Genomic DNA, 25827 nt, shown 5'->3' with positions numbered 1-25827 from the left:
TTCTCTAGCTTGTTCTGTCTTCACCTGTGTCCAGCTTGTTCTCTCTCTCTGCAACCTGTCTCTGTACAATTGTCCTGGTAAAACTGTTCCTCTTTTTCCCGTCTCTTCATAATCTATCAAGTTTAAACAGTCAAAATTAATTCCAGGCATAATAATCAATATCAGCAGTTTGCCTTTAAAGGAAGCTATTTTGAGGTTCAGCTTCTGCGCACTGTCAGGTCAGGTAGACTGCTCTGCTACATACAGGATATTGTGGAATATCCAGTCTCCTCAGTGGTGTCTTCTGTAGTGTGGAGACTTGTACCCAGTTGCCTGGATCTGGCCTGGTTTTTCACAGACCAACTTTCTAGGGTTCTGTTCCCTTAGTAACTAAGGCTTACTTCCAAGCAGACTGGCACAGTTGGTGAGCCTTATTTGTCTAGAACTGATAAAGACATTTCAGTTTCCCGGGACCCTTTGGTCTGAAGGGACCATGATCCTTTGGTGAAGAAAAGTCAGTGGGACTGATGACTCCAGCAGATCATGGAAATCTTGTAGGCCAGCAAGTCCCACTTCGGCTAACATCACAGTGTGAGACAGAGGTCACAGTGTGAGAGAGAGGGCACAGTATGTGTGAGAAGGCACAGTGTGTGTGTAAGAGAGGGCACTGTGTGTGAGAGGGCACAGTGGATGTGTAAGAGAGGGCACAGTATGTGAGAGAGGGCACCGTGTGTGAGAGGGCACAGTGTGTGTGTGTAGAGGGACAACACGATCATTCTACTGGGAGAGAAGCTTTTTATTGTAAAAGAGAAAAGATCCAGAGGCATCTAGAAGAGTCCAGCAGAAAGAAAAGAAAGCAAACTAGACATGGCCAGGGCTATAAGGAAGCAGTAGAGTGGGAGAGAATAGCAGGGTAGCAAAAAATACAGAGCATCCCAAGAACCCAAGACAGCTCAGCCGAGACAGTGGGAAAGAGCAGGGCAGAGAGGAGTGAGAGAGCACTGCAGAACGAGCGTGAACAGATCATTTGACTTATGAACAGTAGCTGGGGGCGAGGCGGGAGGGGAGGCTCCAGACCTAACACACAGCGGTCTCTCTTTGGTGCTGAGTTGTCATGTGTCTGTCCGAGAGCAGTGGCATCCAAATGTAGCTGTGTTGCAGACTTGCTTGCAGAGAAAGCAGTGGTACAATGGAACCTTTCTTGCCTGAGGTGAGCACGACTCACAGACCTGGGGTCAGATAATCAGTGTCATCAAATCCCCCCAGGGCCAGTGGCTTCCAGGCATTTTGTCCGGTGGGTGAACTCAAAGAATGACTTTCTCAGACAATGGAAGAGTGAGGTTCAGAAAGGCATTTTATTAGGGGTGAGAAAAGGTAAGCAGAACTCCCTATAGCTGGGGAGGTGGTGGGCAGGGAGGGGTGAGGTGAGGTAGGAAGGAGGGGTGAGGCTGGGAGGGGAGTGAGGGGGAGGGGAAGGAGAGGAGAAGAGGGGAATTCAGAGAACAACTTTGTATGGTTCTCTCTTCAAACTCAGGTGCTGAGGCTTGCCCACTGAGCCATTTTTCACAGTCCCCTACAGGGTCTTTCTAATTTACATATCTGGCTATGTCACTGTCCTGTGGATTAAAAAGCTTTCGCAGCTACATGACTCAGTGTGTGACTCACAGGGCTTCCTTTATGTGAGGACACCATTACTATGGTGCTGCATCATCTATTTGGCCTTTTCATGGCCGTTTCTTTTCTTTCTATGTAAGATTTTTAATTAAAAAAAAAAAAAATGAAGTATCAGTGTTTTGCCTGCCTGTGTGTGTATTAACCACATACGTTCCGGATGCCCTCTGAGAAGCTGACATCAGCTCACCTGGAACTGGAGCGATAGATTGTTGTTAGCCAACATGTGGGTGCCGGGACTTGAGCCCTGAGCCCTCTCTGCAGGAATAAGCACTCTTAACTAGTGAGCCCTCTCTCCAGCCCCATCTTTTACAGCCTTGAGCCTGGAACATTCTAACCTAACTAAACCCTTCTCTGTTTTTATTCACTGTGAGATTTCTGAGCACATCCTCCTGAAAACCTAGTCTGTTAGCACTCCAGATAGACATCATTTCTCCCTGTGTTTCCTCTAGCACATGCTTACTGTACCATATCATAAATCATTTTCTATTGCCAGTATCCCTTCAGACTGACAGGATGCAATTCTTTCTGTAATACCCAATGCAATGCATTGTACAACGTGAATGTTCCTGTGCTTTTGTAATGAATGACTGATTCAGGGCTGTTTTTGAACACGTTTCATTCTTGTGCCTCTGACTCTGGTTGGCTGGCAAAGCCCAAATGTCCTCCCTTGGCTCCACGATTCACATGCTAACCTGTGGCCCCGGGGCAACATGGAGTGGCTCTTTGCTGCCCCCACCTGTTTTGAGTCTACTCCCTCTGCAGCCAACTGAGACCACACCGCTTGTTCCCTTGTAGGACCATGGGCACAAAGAGGAGGTAGGTTTGATAGCAGAGGCACCAGGCTCCTGCGCTTCTTTCTGTGCCGGTACCTCATATTTGTTTCATTAGGAAATACATCATATTTGTTTCTTGTTAGGAACTAAATTGAATGTTGTGCAGTCTCTTTCTTCTCCGATTGTTTCCTCCCCTCAAGCAGAAGATGGCAGCTCATTTTGAGACCCCTCTTCAAATCGTTCTTCCCACTGGTCCATTTATGCGGAGAGACATAAGATCTATTAAGGGGCTCCCTAGCATCCTGGGACCTTAGCTACTTGTTTCTGGTTCAACTTCTCTGTGAAAATAGTGTTCAGGTCAGAGGCAGAAGTTTTCTGACGTTTGCAATTTTATTCTATTTTCATGAGAACACGTTTCTAAAAGTGGAGCTAGCTGTAAAGTAGTTTTTATCCCTAGGTACAGGATTTTTTTTTTTTTTTTTTACATTGAATTGTGTATTTGAAGTAGTGAACAAATGTATTGGGAACATAGTCATCATGACTAATCTACTTATTCAAAAGATATCACACAGGCTGGGCATGTGGTAGTACACAACTTTAATTTGCAGCATTCTGGAGGCGGAGACAGGTGGATTCTGTGAGTCTGACACCAGCCTGGTCTACATAGTAAGTTTCAGCCTGACCAGGACTAATAGAGAGTCCCTGTTGAGAGAGAGAGAGAGAGAGAGAGAGAGAGAGAGAGAGAGAGAGAGAGAGAGAGAGAGAGAGAGATATCAGAGATCAGAAGGGCAGGTAAGATGGCTCACTGAGGCCAAGCCTTATGACCTGTCTCTGATCATTGGAAGAGTCATGGTAGAAAGTAAGTAAAATGAGTGTGATAAAAAAATTTAGTTTAAGTAGAAATATCATAGAAACAGCATTGGCAATATTTCTGGGGTTACAATTACAAAGACCCCCTAGTAATTTTATGATGAAAAGACACTTCTAGGTGTATGATACACTGTACCTCTTCTATTTGTTAATTAGTATCTAGGATAATTAAACTAAGACGACATGGTATCATTATGACTAAATTCAAGAATAAGTGTCTTTTTAGTAAAAGAAATATTTCCTTTATTCATATGAAAAAAATGAACAGCCAAAAGATTATTGAACAACAATAAAAATAAACAATGCTAGAAGTATCACCATACCCAACTTTAATATATACTCTAGAGCCATAGTAACAAAAACAGCACAGTACTGGCATAAATGCAGATACATAGATCAGTTGACCAGAAGACACATAAATAAACACACATAGCTATAACAACCTGGTACTTGACAAAGTGTCAAATACACACATTGGAGAAAAGGCAGCTTCTCAGCAAACGACACCGGGAAAACTGGATCTCCACACGTAGTAGGATGGAACTGCTTTGCCTTGCTGCACAAACATCAATTCAACTTAGAACAAAGACCTTAATATGTGACTCCCAACCCTGAAGCTAAAACACTTCAAGACAGAGGTGTAGGAATAGGCAAAGACTATCTGAGAAGGATTCTGGTAGCTCGGGAATAAAATCAAGAATTGACAAATGGGATTTCATGAAATCCAATAAAAGAAGTAGGTGAACAAGGAGCCTACAGAAGATGAAAATCTTTGCTAGCCACACATCTGAGAGAGGCTTAGTATCTAGAATGTATTTTTAAAAAGTAAACAAAAACCAGAAAACAAAAAAAAACCCTAAACATCAAAGTTACAAACTAGTAAATGGGCTAATGCAACAGACAGACAGCTCTCAGAAGATGAATGGGGAATTAATATGTGAAAAAAAGAGTTCAACATCATCCATCAGGAAAATGGAAATTAAAACAGTATTTTAAAATATATTTTATTAATTTATTCATATTACATCTCAATGGTTATCCCCTCCCTTGTATCCTCCCATTCCTCCCTTCCTCATTTTCCCCTTACCCCCCTCCCCTATGACTGTGACTGAGGGGGACCTCTTCCCCCTGTATATGCTCATAGGGTATCAAGTCTCTTCTTGGTAGCCTGCTATCCTTCCTCTGAGTGCCACCAGGCCTCCCCATCCAGGGGACGTGGTTAAATGTGGGGCACCAGAGTTCATGTGAAAGTCAGATAAAACAATATTGAGATTCCATTTCGCCCCAGTCAGAATGGCTATCATAAAGAAAACAACAAGATGGCAAAGACTCAGGAGGGAGGGTTGAGACACTGTTGGTGAAACTATAAAGTAGTCCAACTACTACGGAAGTCATCATAGAAATAACTTAAACATTTATATAACCTATGATCCTACTATACCACTCTTCAGCATATACTCAAAGCACAGAGAGACTTGTACTTTTTCACAGTAAAGATTTATTTTCTTATTTAAATTTATGTGTGTTTATCTGTATAAGTTGATGTGCACCATGTGCATGCAGGGGCCTGCAGAGGCCAAAGGTGTCAGATCCTCTGGAACTGCAGTTACAGGCAGTTCTGAGCTTCCTGACCCGGATGCTGGGAACCAGGTCCTGTGCCAAAGCAGCACATGCTCTTAGACACTGAGCCATCTCTCCAGCCCTGATACGTGCACTTTTATGTTTATGGAAGCACAATTCACAAAAGCCAAGTTATGACTCAGGCTAGAAAGATGAATGATGCATCCACAATGGAGTTCTAGTCCATCATAAAGCTGAACAAAAACATGTAGTTGACAAGGAAAATGGAGTCAAATGGGGACCATCATATTAGGCTAGATAAATCAGACTTGGGTAGGTAAATATTGCATGCTCTCTCATCTGTGAATTCTAGATTTTGTACAGATGCATAAACCATGCACACGACAGTAGCTGTGAGACTGGAGGGACGCAAATAACAGGAAGGGGAGTAAAGAAGAAGGGATGGAGCAATGAATATGGTCAAAGTACAAGATATAATTGTACAAAGACATTTATGACACCCATCGCTATGTACGCATACTCCTGTAAAAGTTTTATATTAAAAAATTCCTTTTCTCCTCAAGAAAAGGCCATCTATTTTCTTTTTCTTTTTTTTTTTTTTTTTTTTTGGTTTTTCGAGACAGGGTTTCTCTGTGTAGCCTTGGCCATCCTGGACTCACTTTGTAGACCAGGCTGGCCTCGAACTCACAGCGATCCGCCTGCCTCTGCCTCCCGAGTGCTGGGATCAAAGGCGTGTGCCACCACGCCCGGCTAAAAAGGCCATCTAGCAAAAATTATAGTAAATGTCTCCCCTGACTTAGGGCCTGCTCTGTGCCAGTTTCAACACTGGCCACTCCATGAATGCATATCTAATTCCATCTTGGCAGTATTCATATGGTGAAGTTATTACGGTTTTATGCCATAAATGATAAAATTAATTCTGGGCAACATTCATAGATCACCCAGGACCAGAGTTTTTTTTTATTCCTAGGACCAGAAAACAATTCTGGGACTCTTAAAAAGCTGAGCTCATCCCACTGTACCACAATTCGGATTATATTCCATGTTGTAAGTTCTTGTTTGTCTTATTGCCTTAGGATGTATTTAATTTCCTTTATGCTTAGGCCACATGTACTAGTGTGAATAGCACAACCCATGGTGCCGAGAGTGTTTACTTCAGTTTATGTTCGATAGCCAATTGTCTGAACACTTTTATCCACAGTGAGAAACGAGTCTTCTTCAGACCATGGGTTATGACGGCAGTGTGTGGAGAGCTCTGTTGTGGTTCCTGTCACAGAGGAAGGAATGTGACTGAAGAAGAACAAGCATGACAGGAGCCTGTGCTCCTCCTGCACCTCCCACCACTCCCTACCTCAGGGCCTGTTCTGTCCTCAGGCTCCCGGCTGCCTTTGGATAACCTAAAATGAATCCTGACAGTGCCAACAAGTGGGCGTGGCACAATCTTTAGGACCCTGGGTTTATGTCTTTGTTTTAGATCCCAGGGACATTATGCATAGATAGATAGGGTCCTGTGTAACCAGAATGAAGGCAGCTTCCTTGGGACCAAGCTTCTAGATAGAAAAAGGGGAAATTTCTAGTTTAGAAATTCTAATTTTATTCTATTTGCCTTTGCGAGTCTATTATATGAAGCATAAATAATGTGTTTTTCCTTCGGATGGTGTTGGTGGTGTTGTTTTATAGTTTTTGTTGAGTTTAATGAGATGTCTCTGAACATTTAAGGTACAGAGTAATTGAGGAAGACAGGTTATCAACTCCTGGCCCAACAATCCAGTTTGGCCAGCTATCCTCCATAAGCCAACTAAAATAGCAAGTGACTGTTGTTACTATCTTTTTCCTTTAGTCACTCATATCTGGGGTCAACTTTTGCTTTGACTAAAGATGAAAATGTTGTTTTGAAGAAGAAACTGTGATTGTGGCCAAGGAAGGCAGATTTGGAATCACGTGTGAAAATGAAAAGGTGGTGACGATGGCTTGTTGCAGTTATTTTACCAGTATGGCCTAATAATGTTTATTATTAGGCCTTTAATTATTATTATGGCAGTATTTTCCAACCCGCTAGCAATCACTCAAGACAAAGACAGCTATTATATTTTAAAATAGCCTTAGTTAACCTTGGGCAAGGCAGATATTAATCTGCATAGTGGGGCAGGTATGGGATACCTGTCCCAATTCTATGCCATCCGGTTCTAATAATTTCTACCAAGCTACCTCCCACCCACAATCCAAAATTACTTGCTAATGTTCGTTTCTGCCAAATCCTCCATCCACACCAGCCATGTATGTCTCCTCCACCTAACCCATGACACAGCCCCCTTCTTCCTCTCCCCTCATCCTGTCCCCTCCTCTCCCAAGATTCTCTTTGTCTCCCCAAGCCCTGGAACCTTAGCTACACCCTTCTCATTTGCCCTGCCCAGGTGTGATGGCCTTTTATTGGTCAAACAGGTTAGGCTCTTAGGCAAGGTACAGGTGGAGCACAGGGACAGCAAGCAGTATTAGCATCAAAATACATCGGACCAACCTCCAATAGAGGCTCCCTGGAAATCTCCATTTCTTAAAAAAGCTACCATTTTGCTTCTCTCTTGGTGGGACTATAGACATGTAATACTGTGTCTGCTCTTCGTATGGCTTTTGGAGCTCCATACTCGGCCCTCACTCTTGCATGGCAAGTGTAATCCCAAACAAGCCATCTCACTAGCCCCAGGCCACTGCCCCTGATTTTCAGACATGGCTCCCTGTTAGCATGACATGGCACTGTACTTTGTGCGTATTTTCCTCATGTGATGACGAACAGCTTTTTCATTAGCCTGTTTCCAGCCTTAACATGCTCATTAATATTCCTAATTATTAAGGTCTTCAATATTAATATTTTACATTTTATTATGAGTATGTATGTATGCATCAACAACACTGACAATATGGAAATTCTAGTTCACTGCTGGCTCACGAGTCTTAATCCATTTGGATGAGATTAGTTTGGAGACTGAAAAAAGAAAGAAAAAAAGCAACAAAATGAGGCGCCTTAAGAAATGGTCAGATTGTGAATTTAATACTCACTTTTCACCATAACGCTGCTAAAATATACATTGTAACGACCAGACTTCTAATTTTAAACTCAGAGCCAGCACTGGTGCAGGAGAAAACTATTTTGCTGTTAGGGTCTGAAATGCGTGCAATAAAGCCATGCTGGTTTACCTATCACCCTGCTAGGCAGCTCCACGCCTACAGGGGAGTGATGGTGGCTACTGCCAGCTGCATCACGGTGTATCAGTAGAAAAGGCACCCAGAGGTGTGTGTGTTGGTGTGATGCCGCCACAGACGATGCCACATAGACCTACAGCTGTGGCTTTCCTGAGCGCTTCAATAAGATGTTGAGCTAAACCACCAAACGACTGACTGTGACCTACCAACCTGACTCACCTGGTGACCGTCTGGGTGTTGAAAAGATAGAATGTGATGCGAATTAGGTAGCTGAGAAGCCTAGCACGGCGCAGTGTGAGCTCTGACCACCTGCTTCTGTGCAAAGCAAATCACTTAGGAGAAGTAGAATAGTAAGAACGGCTGTTCATTAGCTGCCCATGGAGTTGTAACTACAGCAAGCATGGCTCTAGAGTAAAGGAAGTGGGATTTCCCCTTTTAAATACATTTGAATACTCTACTGAGAGCATGGATAGAAAACTAGAGGGTTTTGATCGTTGCTGGCCTCATGTACTCTGAAACAGGTTTTTCAGGACTAGCCCTGTGTTGCCTCCTCTCTCATATTAGTGCCACTAAAGTAAAGCAATTTTTATGTATTTAATATTAGCACAAATTCCTTTTCTGCTCTCCTGCTTCCTAGCAACCGAAGCAGAGTTATCTGCTTGCCAATCTACAGTTGGTTTAAAAAAAAAAAAAAAAAAAAAAAGAACAGCATCCCCGGTGAATCTGCATTAGACCTGTAGCAGTAGGAATGCATCCAGTAAGCTCCGCGGTGATTTCGTGAGTTTGATGTGCGCTCTGCGGTGTCAGCCACCTGACCTTGCTCTACTTCTGGCCACAGGCTAGGGAAGATGTGATCCACATGCTGAAGACAGAGAAAACCAAGCCCGAGGTTCTGGAGGCGCATTACGGGTCTGCAGAACCAGAGAAAGTGCTTCGCGTGCTGCACCGAGATGCCATCCTTGCTCAGGAGAAGTCCATAGGAGAGGATGTCTATGAGAAACCCATCTCAGAGGTAAAGTCAGCAAGCCTCCCTAGAAAGAGACTCCAGAGGGAGGCCACCCCTCGTCCTTTTATATGCTTTGATGCTTTCTTCCAAATGTAAAATTGTTATGATGTCCCCGTGTAGAATTAAATATGGTTAAGTAATTCGTGGGCTATATAAGATTATGTTCTGATAGGAATTTCAAATTTAAATACGCTTCAGGTTTGAGATATATTTTCCCATACGATTAGTAAAAATTGCATGGCCTTGAAGTACAGTATCGTTTTATGCCTCTAAGAAATTGCATGTTTAGAGCTGGGCATGGTGGCATATGCTTATAATCACAGCACTCAGGGAGGCAGAAGCAGGCAGATCTCTGAGTTCGAGGCCAGCCTGGTCAACTAAGCGAGTTCAGGACAGCCAAGGCTACACAGAGAAACCCTGTTTGGAAAACCCAAAACCCAAAAATAAAACAAAAAACAAAAAACAAAAAAAAAAAAAAAAAAAAGGCATATTTAAACAGTCGGAGTGCTTACTAGCTCTCTAGCTCTCACACTGAATTTTCAGAATAAAATAAAAATAATAGCCTAGCATTAGGCTGAATACATTATTGATAGTTATGGTTTAATGCCATTGCCTTGGAAATATCTTAAAATGTCATAATTTAAAAGGTCTTATGTGAATTCCAGTGATGAAGTAAAAAATGCCAGTAAAATATTTAGGGTAATTTCTTAGATGGGCTATATTGACTCATTTTATGCACAGTTATATTAGGAATTATGTATGGCACAGCATTTTAATAATTCTCCCACATTATAGTGGAAGTTCAGTGTCAAATTAGGGTACTGATTTAATTGATATAGCCACGCTATTCTTCAAAATTTAGGTAAGTGATTCATAGCTTTGCCATTAGTAGGACAAATTTAAAAATTAGAAATTAAAAGTTTGAAGAAACCAATTTTAAATTTAAGCTTTAACTTAGCTCACTGGCAAAATCTGATTTAGATCGTATTCAAAACAGAGTAACAGCTCCATAATTTTCTAATTGATACAGATCCCTTTTCTCTGCTTTCCCTACAATGCAAAACAGTTGTTTGTGGGGCAGTGTTCAGATAACAGGCTGGATCCACGTTCACGTTTGAGACCCAGCAGTGTGTGTACGGTTTTGAGAGCCCACTTCAGCTCCTTAAACCCTGTGGGGTTGGAGAGTATCCACAGCATACACATCACAGTGGTGAGGTGAGGACCAAACGACCAGTGCCTGCTTAGCTTTTAGCATTGCATCTGACACGGTCTAGACACTCAGGCACTACTAGCCATTAGTGTTGGTGTGAATCTGGGCATGGTAATTCATAGCCTCAAGTTCTTCCACATGTGGGTGCAGTTGAGGAATAAAAGACATATGTGTAGAAGTAAAAACATCAGTGTTACAGTGATGACGGTGATGGCAGTGACAAGTGGCATTACAAAACTCAGTTTAAGCTTCCTAATTCTTTTCTCCCAAGGTTAGGGCTTGAGGTGACTCTGCTAACCCAAGGGAGAGGTGAGCCATCAGAGCAGACAGTTTAACCAGAATCACTACCCCTAAGTCATGGAACTCTGAAAATGGTACACAGAGAGGGGCTTCGGATGACCATCAGGAGGGGTGCCCAGCCAGAGGGTCCCACCTACCACCTACGGAGAGAAAGGCCGCAGGGGTGGGGGGGTGGGGGGAGTGGGGAATGAGCAGCTGCGAGCTGTCCTGGGATTGGTGGTGCTAGGCCTGCTTTTCTGTTTTTTTCTCTTCTCAGTGCTCTCCATAGGGGAGAAACAAGAGACAGAGATGGGAGAGAGAGAGAGAGAGAGAGAGAGAGAGAGAGAGAGAGAGAGAGAGAGAGAGAGAGAGAAGAGAGACAGAGACCCAAAGATGGAGGGAGAGACAGGCAGAGGGAATCTGCTTTTCCCCACAGCATCAAATGAAATCCTGCAATGGAATGATGAAAAGAGAACAAGTTTTCTGCCACCATTGTACCTTTTGGTCCCTGACTCCAACTCTTCTTACAGGTTCAATTCCCACTACCACGAAAACAAACAAAAACAGAACTAGGACTTTTAAAGTGAGAGAGAGAGAGAGAGAGAGAGAGAGAGAGAGAGAGAGAGAGAGAGGGAGAGGGAGAGGGAGAGAGAGAGAGAGAGAGTGAGAGTGTGTGTATGTGTGTGTGTGTGTACTTGTGTATAGGTACTTGGAAAGACCAGAGATGTTTGACTCTCTTGGTCTCCCCTGGAACTGGAGTAACAAGCAGTGTGCCCAGCAGGGGTCCTGGGAGCAGACACCAGCTTCTCAGTGCTCTTAGCCTCTATGCCATCTCTCCAGGCCCTAAAGACAGTCTTTAAGTGTGTAAGTATGAAATAAATTGGTATTATGATAATTGTGTATATCCTAATAAACCCTTGAAGTTGTTAAAAAAAATAGAACATTTAGATTGTAGGATGTATTAGTAAGACTGAAAATGCTAATACAGTACAGCCAGGTCATTTCGCTGAGCCATCACAGGATAATCAGTTGTGATCCTTCCGCCGAGGCTGGGCAGAGTAAGGAACTAAAAGGAAAGAAACCAAACCTTCATGTTTTCTTGGAGTTCTGCGTAAGAATTTTGAGTTTTGATATTCTGGAATTATTGATGGGAGATTCCTGAGGATTTAGTCTTTGCTATTTAATGCCTCGCCAAGGGAAAGCAGCCCATCCTGTCCGGCTCACTGCTTGATCTTCAGTGAGTCCCTACTGGGTAGCTCAGTGAGACCTAGTGTGTAGGGATATTTATTTGTTTTACATTGCAGAGACTCAAACTTGTGGCCTGGCTCATGCCACACCTGTGCCCAGCTCTGTTCCTGAGCTACAGACCAGCCCTCACCCTTTCCCCAGCTCCTATGGCCTCCATGCCTTCTGAGGCCTGTGTGACTTGAGCCTACTGGGTACCAGTCATCCTTATAGCTAATTTTTTTTCTCACACATCAGCTACTAATAGGGCAATTTGTCCCAGCCAATCAATAAATACCTTCTGCTTTTTTTTTTTTTTTTTTTTTCCCTGCTTTGGAAAGTGCAGCTGAGTTATTTTTCTTTGTTTTTAGTATTTCATTTCGTTTCTTCAAGTGGCTTCCTCCTTTTTCACGGCTATCTTAAAATTTTTGTGTCTTTTTGTTTTGTTTTGTTTTGTTTTGTTTTTCGAGACAGGGTTTCTCTGTGTAGCCTTGGCCATCCTGGACTCACTTTGTAGACCAGGCTGGCCTCGAACTCACAGCGATCCGCCTGCCTCTGCCTTCCGAGTGCTGGGATTAAAGGTGTGCGCCACAAATTTTTGTGTCTTATTGCTTTTCTTTTCTCTGTGCTTTTAATTAAGCCCAAGTACTGCTGCTGCTGCTTCTCCTCCTCCTCTTCTTCCTCCTCCTCCTCTTCTTCTTCCTCCTGCTCCTCTTCCTCCTCCTCTTCCTCCTCTTCCTCCAGCTAAAACCATTTCCTAAGCTATGATCATTTGACATAAAACATACTGAAACTGCTCCATTTCTCAAGTTTGCCCACTTCTGGGGACTAGCAAAATGGCTCAGCGGGTAAAGGTGCTTGCCACCGAAGTAGAAAAGTTAAGTTCAATTCCCGAGAGCCACGTCGTAAAAGGACTGATTTGTGCAAATTGTCCTCCACATTAGTGCCTTGGTATGGTCACCTTCATGTGAACACACACACACACACACACACACACACACACACACACACACACTATTCCAATCGGAACAGACATACTAAAATCCACTCTCAATCCCGGTAACAACTCTTCAAGCCTCCTGGGGAGAGCTGTTTGCTGTGTTTGCCCTACCGGTTCAGGAAGGCTGTACCGTTATCTTTACAGATGTAAGAACTATTCATCCCGAATGGATCACTCACTTGTGGGACCCAAAATCAAAGGGAGGTGGCTTCACCCTCTTTTCTTCTCTTTGCTTTGGAGTAGATATTTATGATGTCTGCATGAAAGACCTACACTAACTACAGTTTGGCACTTAAACGTCTGTGCTTTTTGACAAATCTCGTAAAGTATTCGAAGAACAGGTCTACCTGTATCTTCATCTCTCCCAGCTAAGGAAGAGTGCTGGGATTAAAGGCGCGTGCTACAAGGCCAGGTATTATGGCTAGTTTATACAGCCAATTGGCATCAAGAAAATACCAGAAGGTGATAGCATGCAGTTTCCCTCCCAGTGTTCTTCATCCATCTGGTCATCGGCCCCTAGACCTGTCTAACAGTTTACAGTCGCTGTAGATGACGTCACTTAGTAAACTCTTTCCCGGCTTTGCGCTCTCTCAGCTGGACAGACTGGAGGAAAAGCAGAAGGAGACATACCGCCGCATGCTGGAGCAGCTGCTGCTGGCCGAGAAGTGCCACCGGCGCACCGTGTACGAGCTGGAGAACGAGAAGCACAGGCACACTGACTACATGAACAAAAGCGACGATTTCACCAACCTGCTGGAGCAGGAGCGAGAGAGGTAACCTGCACGCGGGCACACATCACCCCTGCCTCCCCGTTTCCTAGATGACCCACAACAGAGACCAGGCTCAAGGCACTCCCTCGCTCAAGCAATAAGGCAAGAGAGTGAGCCCAGTGTGGTGGCGCACGCCTTTAATCCCAGCATTCGGGACGCAGAGGCAGAGGCAGGCGGGTTGCTGTGAGTTCGAGGCCAGCCTGGTCTACAAAGTGAGTCCAGGTCAATCAAGGCTACACAGAGAAACCCTGCCTCCAAAAAAAAAAGCAAGAGAGTGAAATGAAAAGGATGGATGCACCTAGGAAAAGAAGTCAGACCCACATATTGAAAAGGAGTGGACAGCTTTGTCTTCTCTCTGACTTCAGTAGGATTAGCTCAAGTGTTTCTCCATTTATGACGGCATTGGCTGTGCAGTTTTCACATATAGGTTTTGTTATGTTGAAGTCTATTCGCTCTGGTTTTTCATTCTCTACGACTTTTATCATGATGACAAACTGGATTTTGTCAAAGGCTTTCAAGATGATCATGTGACACCATGGACAGGTGTCCGGGGTCTTATTCTGGTCTCTGATGCTTTGTAGTGGGGTTGGGGAAGACTTTTATCTGAGATTATCACATGGCTGTCTTAGATGTGCACATAAGTAAGCTGCCTGGCTCTCACCAAGCTGTGTAGAGCCTGAAAATCATAAGGCTGGGAAGAAACCTAGGCGGTTTGTCTATGGATTTGATCAATAAAGACCCTACATTTGAAAGCCTTCTTAACTCACTGCCTATGATTTGAAATAATGTAATTTTTCTCTTTGGTGTTGAAATCTACTTAAAAAAAAATTCTTAAGCTTGCTCATAAGTGAACTTCTGCGTTAATACCAGAATAGAACATTGTAATATTGGTTGGATATAAATTTGTCCCTTTTTAATTTTAAAAGGTTACATGCTTTAAAAAAAAATTATATGGGTATGAGTGTTTTGCCTACGTGGGTGTGTACCACATGCTTACCTGGTACCAGAGGATGTCAGAAAAGGGCCTCAGATCCCCTGGAACTGGAGGTGCAGATGATTGTGGGCTGCACTGTTGGCGCTGGGAAGCAAGCCCACATCCTCCACAGGAGCAACAAGTGCTCTTAACTGCTGAGCCCACTCTCCAGCCCTGGGTAGCACCGTTTAAAACTTTAAGGAACCAAACAAACGCTATGTTCTGTCATGATCCACCAGACTTGGGTCTCGGGGCCCTGACTAGGGGAGGTAAGGAAGTGAAGACATGACAGACACACATACAGAAAAACTGTGCTCAGGTGTGGTGTGTGCACGCCTATGGAATGGCACCTGCTACGGCTGCAACCCAGAGCTTTAGTGTGTTCACTATGTTCAGCACAGGGCGGCTGGTGTGGGGCAGGGGGGTTGGCTAGTCTCTCTAGGAGGTTTCTGTGGGTTATTCGTCTTACACTGTAAACATCCTGTGGGAGGAAGCTGCAGTTGCTAGTTTTTGTGCAAACTGGTTTGCCCTTCCCAGGAGGAAGGTTTTGCCATCCCTCTGAGCCTCACCTGGAAAAGGTTTTGACACTCCTCTGGGACTGAGACATTAGAGTCCTAGACGTGGCTATCTACATGTCAACAATACAGTCACTGAAGACTTCTCTCATCCAGGGCTTCCTCTGATCCCTAGTGTCCACCTACACACCCAATCTGGTGGCACCGGGTTTCCTCAAACCAGACTGTCAGCAGGAAGCAGAGACCTTTCTATGTAGCTGCTGGTCTCATTCTTTTAAATAATTATTTTTGTCCTTCAGCCAAATTGTTACTTCGTTGACTTCTATTGTGTTTGAAACCACTGATACTGAGCTGCCTGGAACCCCAGCCCTTGGGAGGTGGAGGCAAAAGAATCAGGGCCAGACTATGCAACATAACAAGTTCAAGGTCAGGCTGTGTTAAATGAAGCCTTGTCTCCAAAACCAAACAAAACCCAGTGCACAATACAGAACAGGTTGAATTTACAAAGCTTATGTAATTGGTAATGTTACCTCTTACTGGGTTTAAAACTTCCCCTGAAGAGAGGGAGAAATGAAAGAAAGCAATGAAGTTTTATGTCTTACATTCCTAATTTACAGTTTCTTTGTGTTTCTTTTAAAGTGCAGTAAGCCAAGGCTTACTGGCTTTGTGTTTGAACAGATGAGCTGGTTTGGCATTTCTGGGTAACCAGGGAGAAAAAGCCCCCACCCTCAGTCTGAGGACTCTGCAGTCTTAACGTATAGATCCAGCAAACAAAGCTTGCTGTGTCCTGCATCCAGAGCATGACGGGAAGGCCTGCTAGGGCAGCCAGACCTCCCTGTCCCAGCTCTCTGGCCTCCCAGCATTTGGGAATTAGAGGCAGGAGAATCAGAATGTAAGGCTAGCCTTGGCTACATAGTGAATTAGAGGACACCCTGGGCTACCTTAGATACTATCTTTAAAAACCCAAGCACTGGAGAGATGGTTCAAAGCTTAAAAACACTTACTATTTTTTCAGGGGACCCTAGTTTGGTTCCAAGAACCTATATGGTGGCTCACAACCAGCTGCCACTGTATTCCCAGGGCTTCCTGTGCCCTCTTCTGGCTTCCACAGGTACTGAACACAGATGTACATACATACATGCAGACAAAACACACATACCTCATTGAAAAAATCTGGATCCAACAGGTATCACAAGCCAGGTTTTAAACACATTATACATTCATGTACCTACAATAGTCATCTTTCTGTTGTAAAACTTTCAGGAAAAACAGCAATGTATTTACTGCTAACTTCTTGAAATAGCTGAAAGTGATGAGCTTTTTTATATATGATATAACAATAGAGGTAGTGGGTGGGAGGTAGCGGGTAGGTGGGGGCCTCTGTAGGAGAACCCTGGCTTTTAACAAAATAAAAAAGCCAGGGTGTGATCCACAACACCACAGAAATATATAACATAAAAATATGTGAACTAAAGCCAGGTGGTGTTGGTGCATACCTTTATTCCCAGCATTCGGGAGGCAAAGGTAGGTGGATCTCTGAGTTTGAGGCCAGCCTGGCCATCAAAGTGAGTTCCAGGACAGCCAAGGCTACACAGAGAAACCCTGTCTCAAAAAAACAAAAAAGAAAAAGAAAACAAAAAAGAGAAAAAAAAAAGTGAAATGAAATGAATCGTGAATTCAAATTAATTTAAGGTACTGGCAATGAGTTATTTTGGAATGCTTTCTAGACTGTTTAGAACCAGCTGTCTGTCCGTCCTTCCTGCGATTTCTCTGTTGAAGCTGACTTGCCGGAAGTGGTGCTGGTTCATTTAGTCTAACTTGGCTGCACGGATGGAAGGAGTGCCTCTGAGTTTCTTCTGAGCTTGGTCACTCTCTGTGTGTAGCTAGAGTGGAAAGAAAACTAATGCACCATGGAGAGCCTTTCGTGTGCAGTCTACAGTCTCAGACTTGTTTATGCAACCATGGCATGTGTGTCAACCCCAAAGGGACAATTCTTACCCTCCCTGTCTTTCTGGGCTGTTTAATGAAGGGTCACCTTTCCTGAACAAGGTACTATGTATACAGTCTAGAGTCGGGTAATTTTAGAAATCTACTTAACAAGCCTTCCATACTGTCATGGGCTAGCGTCACTGGGGCATGTCACCCAGCTGACATGTTAGGGAAGAATTCAATGGGGTTTTTAGTTCATCTTTGTCTATATACTGCTTTATTTTCTTTGTTGTTGTTGTTTATTTACTTTATGTGCACCAGGGTTTTTACCTGCATGCATGTCAGTGTGAAGGTTTCAGATGCCCTGGAACTGAAGTTACAGTTATTAGCTGCCATGTGGGTGCTGGGAATTGAACCCAGGCCCTCTGGAAGAACAGTAACCATGGAGCTTTCCTGACTGAACCACAGCACCTGTGGACCTTATTAAATAGCCCTGTAGGCTCCTGATAACTCAGGCTGGCACTCTGGCTTCCTTCCACATTTGAAGCATGCCTGACTCTTTGGCAGTGGAGACTTGAGGAGTCTGGAAACTATGCCTCGAAAATGCTCTGGGTCAGTTCTCCTTTGCTTTGACGTGAGGATCTGTGCTCTATGTTCTAGGAGCTGGCAGCACATTGGCTTGCCCATGTGGTAGCCCTGCCTCTCTGGGTTTCCTAGCCACTCTCTCCTTACTCTTCCTCATTCCTCTCCCAGATCCTCGTCCTCCCTCTCCTGGTGCTCTTCTCCACTCCACCCCCTTCCTAGAAAGCTCCGAAAACACTTTTTTTTTTTTTTTTTTTTTTTTTTTTTGTTCTTTCACCAAAAAGGCCTCTGTTTTTTTTTTGTTTGTTTGTTTGATTTTTGTTTTTATTTTTTTCAAGACATGGGAGACAGGGTTTCTCTATGTAGCCTTGGCTGTCCTGGACTTGCTTTGTAGACCAGGCTGGCCTCGAACTCACAGCGATCTGCCTGTCTCTGCCTCCCAAGTGCTGGGATTATAGGTGTATGCCATGACACCTGGCTCAAAAAGACCTCTGATGAAGCATTTAGAAGTTGTACCTTTCATGAGGATGTTATTTTATTTTGACCTAGTAAACCCTGGTTACCACCAGACAGATGGATAAGTGGACAGTTATCTAGATAAAAGTCACACAAGTGTCCGACTCGAGTACTTCCTGAGCCAGACCATAATAGAATGAAGCAGAACCCTGTCTGTGCTTCAGCACATGACATCCATGGGTAGGGACTGCTGGCTGCAAAGAACAAGCTTTGACTTCCATGGAAAGTTGAAGTTCACCTCAGGCTGATGAACTCCATTTTAGAGTATGGGCCAGACTGATGTCCACTCTCCTTCTCTCTCTCCCTTCTTCCCTTCTTCACACTCTCCCTCCCTTCCTTCTCTCACCCTTCTTTCTTTCCTTCTGGCAAAGAACTGCTAGGTTTTTTTTGTTTTTTGGTTTTTTTTTTTGGTTTTTCGAGACAGGGTTTCTCTGTGTAGCCTTGGCCATCTTGGACTCACTTTGTAGACCAGGCTGGCCTCAAACTCACAGCGATCTGCCTACCTCTGCCTCCCTGAGTGCTGGGATTAAAGGCGTGCGCCACCACGCCCAGCTCAGGACTGCTAGTTTTATTTCTGTAACACTGTGTTTGTTTCTGGATTTCTCTCTAAACCTGGCTATCACACAAATAATCAAGACTCTTTTATATTTGTTTACTAATGAGCTCCACAGCACAATAACTGAGCAGTTATTACTCTATTCTTAACCCTCTAAGCTAATTGGGCTTCCTCCCAGAGATACTTGTACTTTGTAACTTTCCCTGTTCCAGCTCTCTCCTGATGTCTTATGGATCTCTCCATGGCTGAATCCCCTACTTCCTCTTCTAACTCCTTCTGCCTTAGTTAGCAGGAAGTCCATCCCTACTCTCTCCCCTGCTCAGGGATTGGCTGTAAGTTGCTTTATTGACATATCAGGGGACAATTGGGGAGCAGTGTTTATACAACATTGAGACAGGAGAGTCTCAGAACAAGGATTGCAACCAGATATGGGGGGAGGGTACAGAAATCAGCATTTGAATTACACAATAACCTTATGCCTTCAAAGGACAAAACCCTGACCTTAATAATATACCCTCATATTTCAACATTGACTCAGATGTTTCTCTAAAGCATCTAGTTTGAAATCATTGATGGCTTAAACCAGTGGGTTTCAACCTGGGGGTGGCAAGTCCTTTGTGGGGTTGAGTGATACTTCCACTGGGGTCAACTAAGACTACCTAAAAACAAGGTGTTTACATTATGATTAATAACAGTAGCAAAATTACAGTTATAAAGTAGCAATGAAAACAACTTTATGGTGTAGGGTCACCACAACATGAAGAACTGGATTAAAGGGTGGCAGCATTACAAAGGTTGAGAGCCACTGGCCTAGACACAAGAAAAACTAGGGTCTCTGCAGTGCCCTGGCATGAGAACCCCACTAAGTTGTGTACTGTGTTGGATAGTAACTACCTAACCCACTGTGACTGTCCCTTGAAGCATTATAAAAGGAAAGAGCAGTAAGCAACAAAACCCAAGAAGGGAAAACAAAGAAAAATCAAACATTAGCCTCCTACTGGAGCACGGGGAGCCTAGGAGTCAAGAACAACGCCACAACGCTTAGGATGCTCTGGGCATCCAGCCTGTGCCTATCTGCTGTTTCCTGTGCTCCTTCGCTTTGGAGTATGTGAGTTCTAACAATGCTCATCATATTAGTTTTGATAGTAATATTTGCCTATGTTCTGTCATAAAGGTACTATGGACTGATAGTAGCTGGCACTCTTTTTTAGTATTATAGTTTATATTTCATCTAAAATTATTGCTATTTATGGTATAGAATTCCAACAAACAATATCAGTTTCTCCTGATTTGCTTACATTGCTCTGATCTACCGATGCATTGATTCTATTGTTCACATTCCAGACAGTTGTCAAGTTGGGTGTTATGATCTCTCTGACTGCCAAGCTTTATGTCAGAACATGCAAAACCAGTTTTCAATTAAAAAAAAATATTAACTGAAGCATTAACAAGATTTATAAGTTCCAGACAGAAAAAAAAGGGGGTGGATTTAAGTTGCAAAAACAACCAATATAAAAGTGGCAAGCTACAGCACCTGACCACAGACTTTATTCCTTTTATGTTGCATTTTGCGTGAATGTCGCTTCTCGGCACTGTGGATAAAATCAGATCTTGAGAGCGTGGTAGGTTAGATCACTCTGTTGAATGACAAACTCTATAGTGCTGTTCTAAATTGGTAGCCAGCTGTCACCATTAAAACATCAGGTCAGTGTTTTTACTGTCCACACACCAAGAAAGAGCTATGGAAAGTCCTGGGAATACGTGCTGTGTCTTAGCACTGTAGGGAGTGACCACAGAGGTTTCTATTGTCCAGGGTAGAAGGTCCTTGCATTAGCATTCCATGTCCTGGACTCTGAGAGGGAGCTGGAACTTGGGTGGTGGTGTTTCCAGTGTTTGCAGTTTGCTCTCCTCTGGCTCCTTAACCAAGTGTGCAGTCTCTTTTCCAAGAATTCTTGTGTTTTGAAAGTGCTTCCTGATGGTGAAATGTTTGAACAGGAAAGATTAATCAAAGGTTGGGTCTTTCATGCTCAACACTTAACATATTTAGTTCTTGGATGTAAGCTCTTAGCCAGGAAACTAGCTAAATAATATTCAGGGACTGAATTTGAGCTAAACTAGTGGTCAACTGGTTCCTCTCAAGTTCAGAAATACTGTGCCATAAAGATTTTATTCCTATTTCTGTGTAGCTCCTGAAGAGAAAGTGCTTACTAAATGGTTGCTTTTGTTTGTTTGTTGTTTACTTGGTTGATTATTTTGAGATAAGGTCTCACATAGTCCAGCCTGGTCTCAAACTTGTTATGTGCCTGAGGGTGGCCTTGAACTTCTGATGCTCTTCTTGCTTCTACCTCCCAAGTGCTAGGATTGCAAGCATGCTCCGCCGTGCCTAATTAGACTATTTTTCTGATTTGTGTGACAGAGTCTCCTGTAGCCCAAGCTGGCGTTGAACTCAATATGTAGCCAAGGATGACCCCAAACTCCTGTTTATTTTGCCTCAATAACTGGATTACTGGAGCTTGTCTTGCCTGGCACCACAGACTCCAAAAACCAGAGACAGGAATTGAATTGAATAAAGCTATGCTCTACCTGGAGAGCTGGCAATCTGGCAAGGCTAAATCTCTAGCTACACCACAAACAAAGGCAGTTAACTGTTCCACACAGTTCAGCCTTGTCTCCCTGGCCCATCAATCAACACTGTCTGCGCTTTTGATGTTGCTGCTCCTCAGCATGTTGTTGCCTGCACTTTCCCCTCATTCCCCTCTTCTCTGTGCAGTTGGGTGACACATTCCCAAAGCTGCAGAGCTTCACATCTCCCTTAAAGGATAACTAAGAACAAAGGGTTAACCGTGCGGCCTGCAGATTCCTTGCTACAGCATGAAGTCCAATGTGCTCTAGACCAAATAGGATAAGGTGCCCGTCTCCCGTCCTTCCTGTCACCTGTCACCCCCACCTTCCAAGCGCAGGGATGACAGGTGTGTACCGTGCTCAGCTTTAGCTTTTCCTTAAATGATTAAGAAAACACATGAATCTGATCTGAACTATAAAGGAAGCTGGAAGTGATGGGCTATGGCTCTCCTCCATCCAGTATGTGAGTAGAAGGGGACAGTATTTTGGCCTTCTTAGCCTTCATCAAATGCTGTATTCTAATCATGCAAGCATCCTCACTCCACACCCTGAACTATGCCCGCCTCCCTCCCTCCTTCCCTCTCTCCCCGCTCCAGTACTTTCTGATTTGCTCAGCTCCCCACTGCTTTCAGGTTTGGTTGACATCTGCTGATATTTGTCATTCATGGGGACCTGGGGTTACATTTGTCTCAAAGAAAGAGGCATAGTTATGTGTGGTGCTACGCTTACATATAAACGTAATGCATCTCTATGCCTCTAGGAGGAGATCCCAGAAGAAGCCATCTCTACCTCAACTGTAGAGCTCAAGCTCCAGGCTTTCATCCTGTGGTCTTGTTCTTGTCTGCTCTCTCTACCTTGCTCCTCCCTGCGCCCACTCCTCACAATACAGAGCAGAACCTGAGGTGCATGCTCATTGTGGGGGCAAGTGACACACAGACTTCCTGCTTGCCATAAGCTAAGCTCAGTCTTTCTCACAAGTGCTCAGGTACCCTGCCCTTTTTATCACCTGCTTTTGTGACCAGTTTGAATCAGGAGTAATCCTGAGAAGACTCAGCTTTGAGCCAACTATTCAGTAGTGAATCTGATGGCCAGCCAGAAGATGCTCTGTATTCAAATTCAGCACTCTGAAAAACTTGACCATTCTTGGCCCACTTCAGACTCAGCGTGGGGAAAAAAAAAAAAAAAAAAAAAAAAAAAGACTCAGCATGGGGAATCAAAATCCCACAAATACTTACCAAGTACATTATAGAACACTGAAGTATACATTTTGGTTAATTTGCACTCAAAAGTTTAAGAAAGGCTATTATTTAGGAGGGGAAAAGCTAGTCTTTAAATGAAACAATATTTAATTAAGTAAGTGACAATTGAATAAACATCTATACTGTCCATATTGCCTGCCCTTTTGAATACTAACTATGCTTCTCAAACTCAATGTGTTCTAAGCAGAGCTCTTGGCTAGTTCCTAAACTCCATTCCTCCTGGAGTGGCTTTTTCTGTTAGAACCTCATCCTGATTTTTCGTTATCTCTTAGCCTCCCAAATGCAGATACCAAGGTGTTGCATTGATTCTGACTCCAAACTAAAATTTGGAATTTGGTCTTTTTCTTCCAGAACCACTGCCACTGCCCTATCCCAAAGTGAACTCCTGTCTACGCACCAATGCAGTGCTGACTTGGGAGGCAATTTTTAGATGGATTGCTTAACCCATATCCTCTTTACTCTCCAGTAAACTTTTTATGTATAGTTTGTATAACAGAGCTATCAAACTAAAGTCCTAGTCTTTATGACTGGAGAGCAAACTGGGTCCTGCCAACCTCACTCTTTTCTGTTGCTGTAATTTGACTGGAGTCCCTGATCTCTGCCCTTTGCATGGCCAGTTTCCTGTAATTCTTCAACCTCAAATGCCACTCCTTAGGCGAGGCTTTTACTGAGTGAGCACCGTGATTACATCATTTGAACAACTCTCTTCCCTCTTCCTCCAGGCACTTAGCATTAGAGTGTGGCTCTCCCAAGAGAAGGACTTTGCCTACCTTGTCCACTGTGTGTTCCCAGTGTCCAGCACAACGCCTGCTCTGCTCCTGCTGATTAAGTGTTTATTGTGAAAGTGCATATAATATACTTTCTCAAAGTAGAACCGCTCAGAGAGACGCAATCCTGTTGGCTCTGTTTCTTAACAATTAAACTTTATTATACAAGTCAACTATCTTACACAAGAGGGAAGAAAGGTTAAAGGGAAAAAAGAGTGAACCTTCCAGTATCTGTTCCGTGGGACGAGTCCCTAGGTGTCTCTGGCCTGTTTGCTGATCCTTTTCCCGATCCACGCACTCAAGCCGGGTCTGAACCTGTTGCTCCTCTCTCCTCTCAGCCTGCCTGTCTTTCACGTGCAAGGGGCAGTCTCCCTCTCCCATTGAGGGTCCATTAGAAACACAGTAGTCCAGGTGGAGTCCCCAGCTCCACTTCCTGAATTCCAGGCCCAGGATGGCTCCACCCAGTCTATCTCAAGGTTAATCTCAGGGAGTATCCGTTGTGTGTCCAAGGGCAAAGCCCACCAAGACTGCTTTCACCTGTGCAAAGCTTACAATCCTTCCCACACAATCCCTGCTTTTCAGGACCTGATAAGGGGACATTTCTAGACACTGTCACTCTAAGGAGAGTTAAACATTTACTGTAGCTCCAAGAGCCTCCTAATAACTGTTATCATCTATTGAGAAGCTATTAATTAATAATCATAAAAATTCATTTTAATGAGTCAGCAATGGGGTCTAAATTAATCTTGAATGCTGTCACTTAGTGGTGTTAAAGAAAATAAAACATATCCATGATTGGAAGTCATGGTATTTTAAAAAAGATTGCCCAGAGATATTAAGATATTTCCTCTGGCTGTTATCACTTGTTTCTAACTCTTGATTTTATTAAGGTTTTGAGCATGATCAGTATCTCCCTGGGACCGTTAACTCATGTTTGAATATTCAGAAACTTAGTGAGTGCAGGATGCCACCAAGGAGAAACCAGTTCTGACTCCTTGGTTCCTCTTTAGCACAGAGGTTTATTATGGTGTCTGTGTCAAAATCAGATCACTTACTTATATTTTTACTAAGGAATTATTATTAAAATAAATAAGCTATGCACAAGCATATTATTATTTATGTATTGTTGGCCCACCGTGGGTCAGGTTTCCAGATCTCAAGTTTCCCAGTTTCTGTAATTTTCACACCACCCTGGCAGGTTAAAACCTGTTTCCTCATGATGCATTGCAGCACACTAAAGCCAGAGGTGTCAGAAAGCATATCATTAGCCATCTACCAAGTATTGCCAAGTCCAGATTCAGTTGTCAATCAAGAAGCCCCCCCACCCAGCAGAACAACCATAGGCAGTGACCTTCATTCCTTTCCTTTTTCATTTCCCCATTTATATTAACATTGATAACTAAATATCTGCTGTTTTACTTTAACAGTGAATGTTGTTTTATGTAACTTCAACCAAAGTAATTCTGTAACTGGAGCACTCTATTTACTTAGTACTGTAGCCTTAAAACATGCAGTAAGGATTATACTCAATCTACACTACGAAGAAATTAGACATATTCTGAAAGCAAAGGTGTGAGTAGACATGAGGAGTAGGGGGAAGTGGGATCCTAAACTTTTTCCTCGTATTTCCTTTTATGCTGTAGCACAGTGGCTTACATTAATGTAACATGAGGTGCATCTGAAATCTTTAGCCTACTTTCCATTTAATTCCATTTAATTCTATTCACTTTAAGGTTAATCTAACTAAATTGCCTGGTGTTATATTTTTCTTTGTAATTTCATAGCACAAGTGCAATGCATAATATAATCCTTGGGTTTGTGCTTAAAAAAAGGGTACACTGCAGTATTTGAACTCATCACTCAGAAAGTAAGGGAGGGAAGAACACACTAGGAACGGAAGGAGGGAAGGAAGGAAGGAAAGAAAGAAGGAAGAAGAGAAACAAAGGACTGGAGCAACGGCCGCTTTTCCAGAGGACCAGGGTTTGATTCCCAACACCCACAACTGTCTATAACTTGGTCCCATGGAATCAGATACTCCCTACTGTCCTCCAAAGGTACTGCACACACATGGTGTACATGTAGGTAAAACACACACCCACACAAAATAGATTTCCCAGAGATATTAAAACCTTTCCTCTTTGAAGGTGGCAGGGGAGATAGAAGACATGTATTGTAGGGTAGACTTCAGCATTTTCTGGGAATGATATCATGGGCACTCTGAATTTGGCTGGCTGGATTCACTTCTGTTTGTGTGTTTTGTTTTATTTCACTTAAAATTACTTTCAAGGGGGAAAATCAGGTTAAAAAAACTTTAGAGACAGAGCTAGGGAGATGACTCAGCAGGTAAATTGTTTGCACAGCAACTGTACGGACTGAATGAAAAAAAAAGAAAAAAGAAAAAAAGAAATAAATGGCACAATTGCTTCTAAGGGGTTGGGGGTCTTATTATAGATACAAGGGAGAGTATACAGGTAGAGGCAGGGATATCTGGGAGAGTCTAAAGTGGGCATGGCCAGCAGACTGGAATGGACAGGCCATGTTGCA

General features: G+C 43.4%; 1 protein-coding gene across 5 annotated transcripts in view; it reads left to right on the top strand.

Moving 5' to 3' along the window:
- Filip1 (filamin A interacting protein 1) overlaps window positions 1-25827 on the top strand; it is a 155809-nt gene that overhangs the window by 99068 nt on the left and 30914 nt on the right. For all 5 annotated transcript variants that reach the window (XM_051140684.1, XM_051140687.1, XM_051140683.1 and 2 more), the window contains exons 3-4: window positions 8914-9087; window positions 13389-13567. In XM_051140684.1, coding sequence (XP_050996641.1) covers window positions 8914-9087; window positions 13389-13567 — 353 coding nt within the window. The remainder of the gene's footprint in view (window positions 1-8913; window positions 9088-13388; window positions 13568-25827) is intronic.

Source organism: Acomys russatus, chromosome 32 (genome assembly GCF_903995435.1).
Source record: "Acomys russatus chromosome 32, mAcoRus1.1, whole genome shotgun sequence".
Taxonomy (NCBI): Eukaryota; Metazoa; Chordata; class Mammalia; order Rodentia; family Muridae; genus Acomys; species Acomys russatus.
The sequence above is the reverse complement of the archived record's forward strand: the minus strand, read 5'-3'. Positions and strand labels throughout refer to the sequence as shown.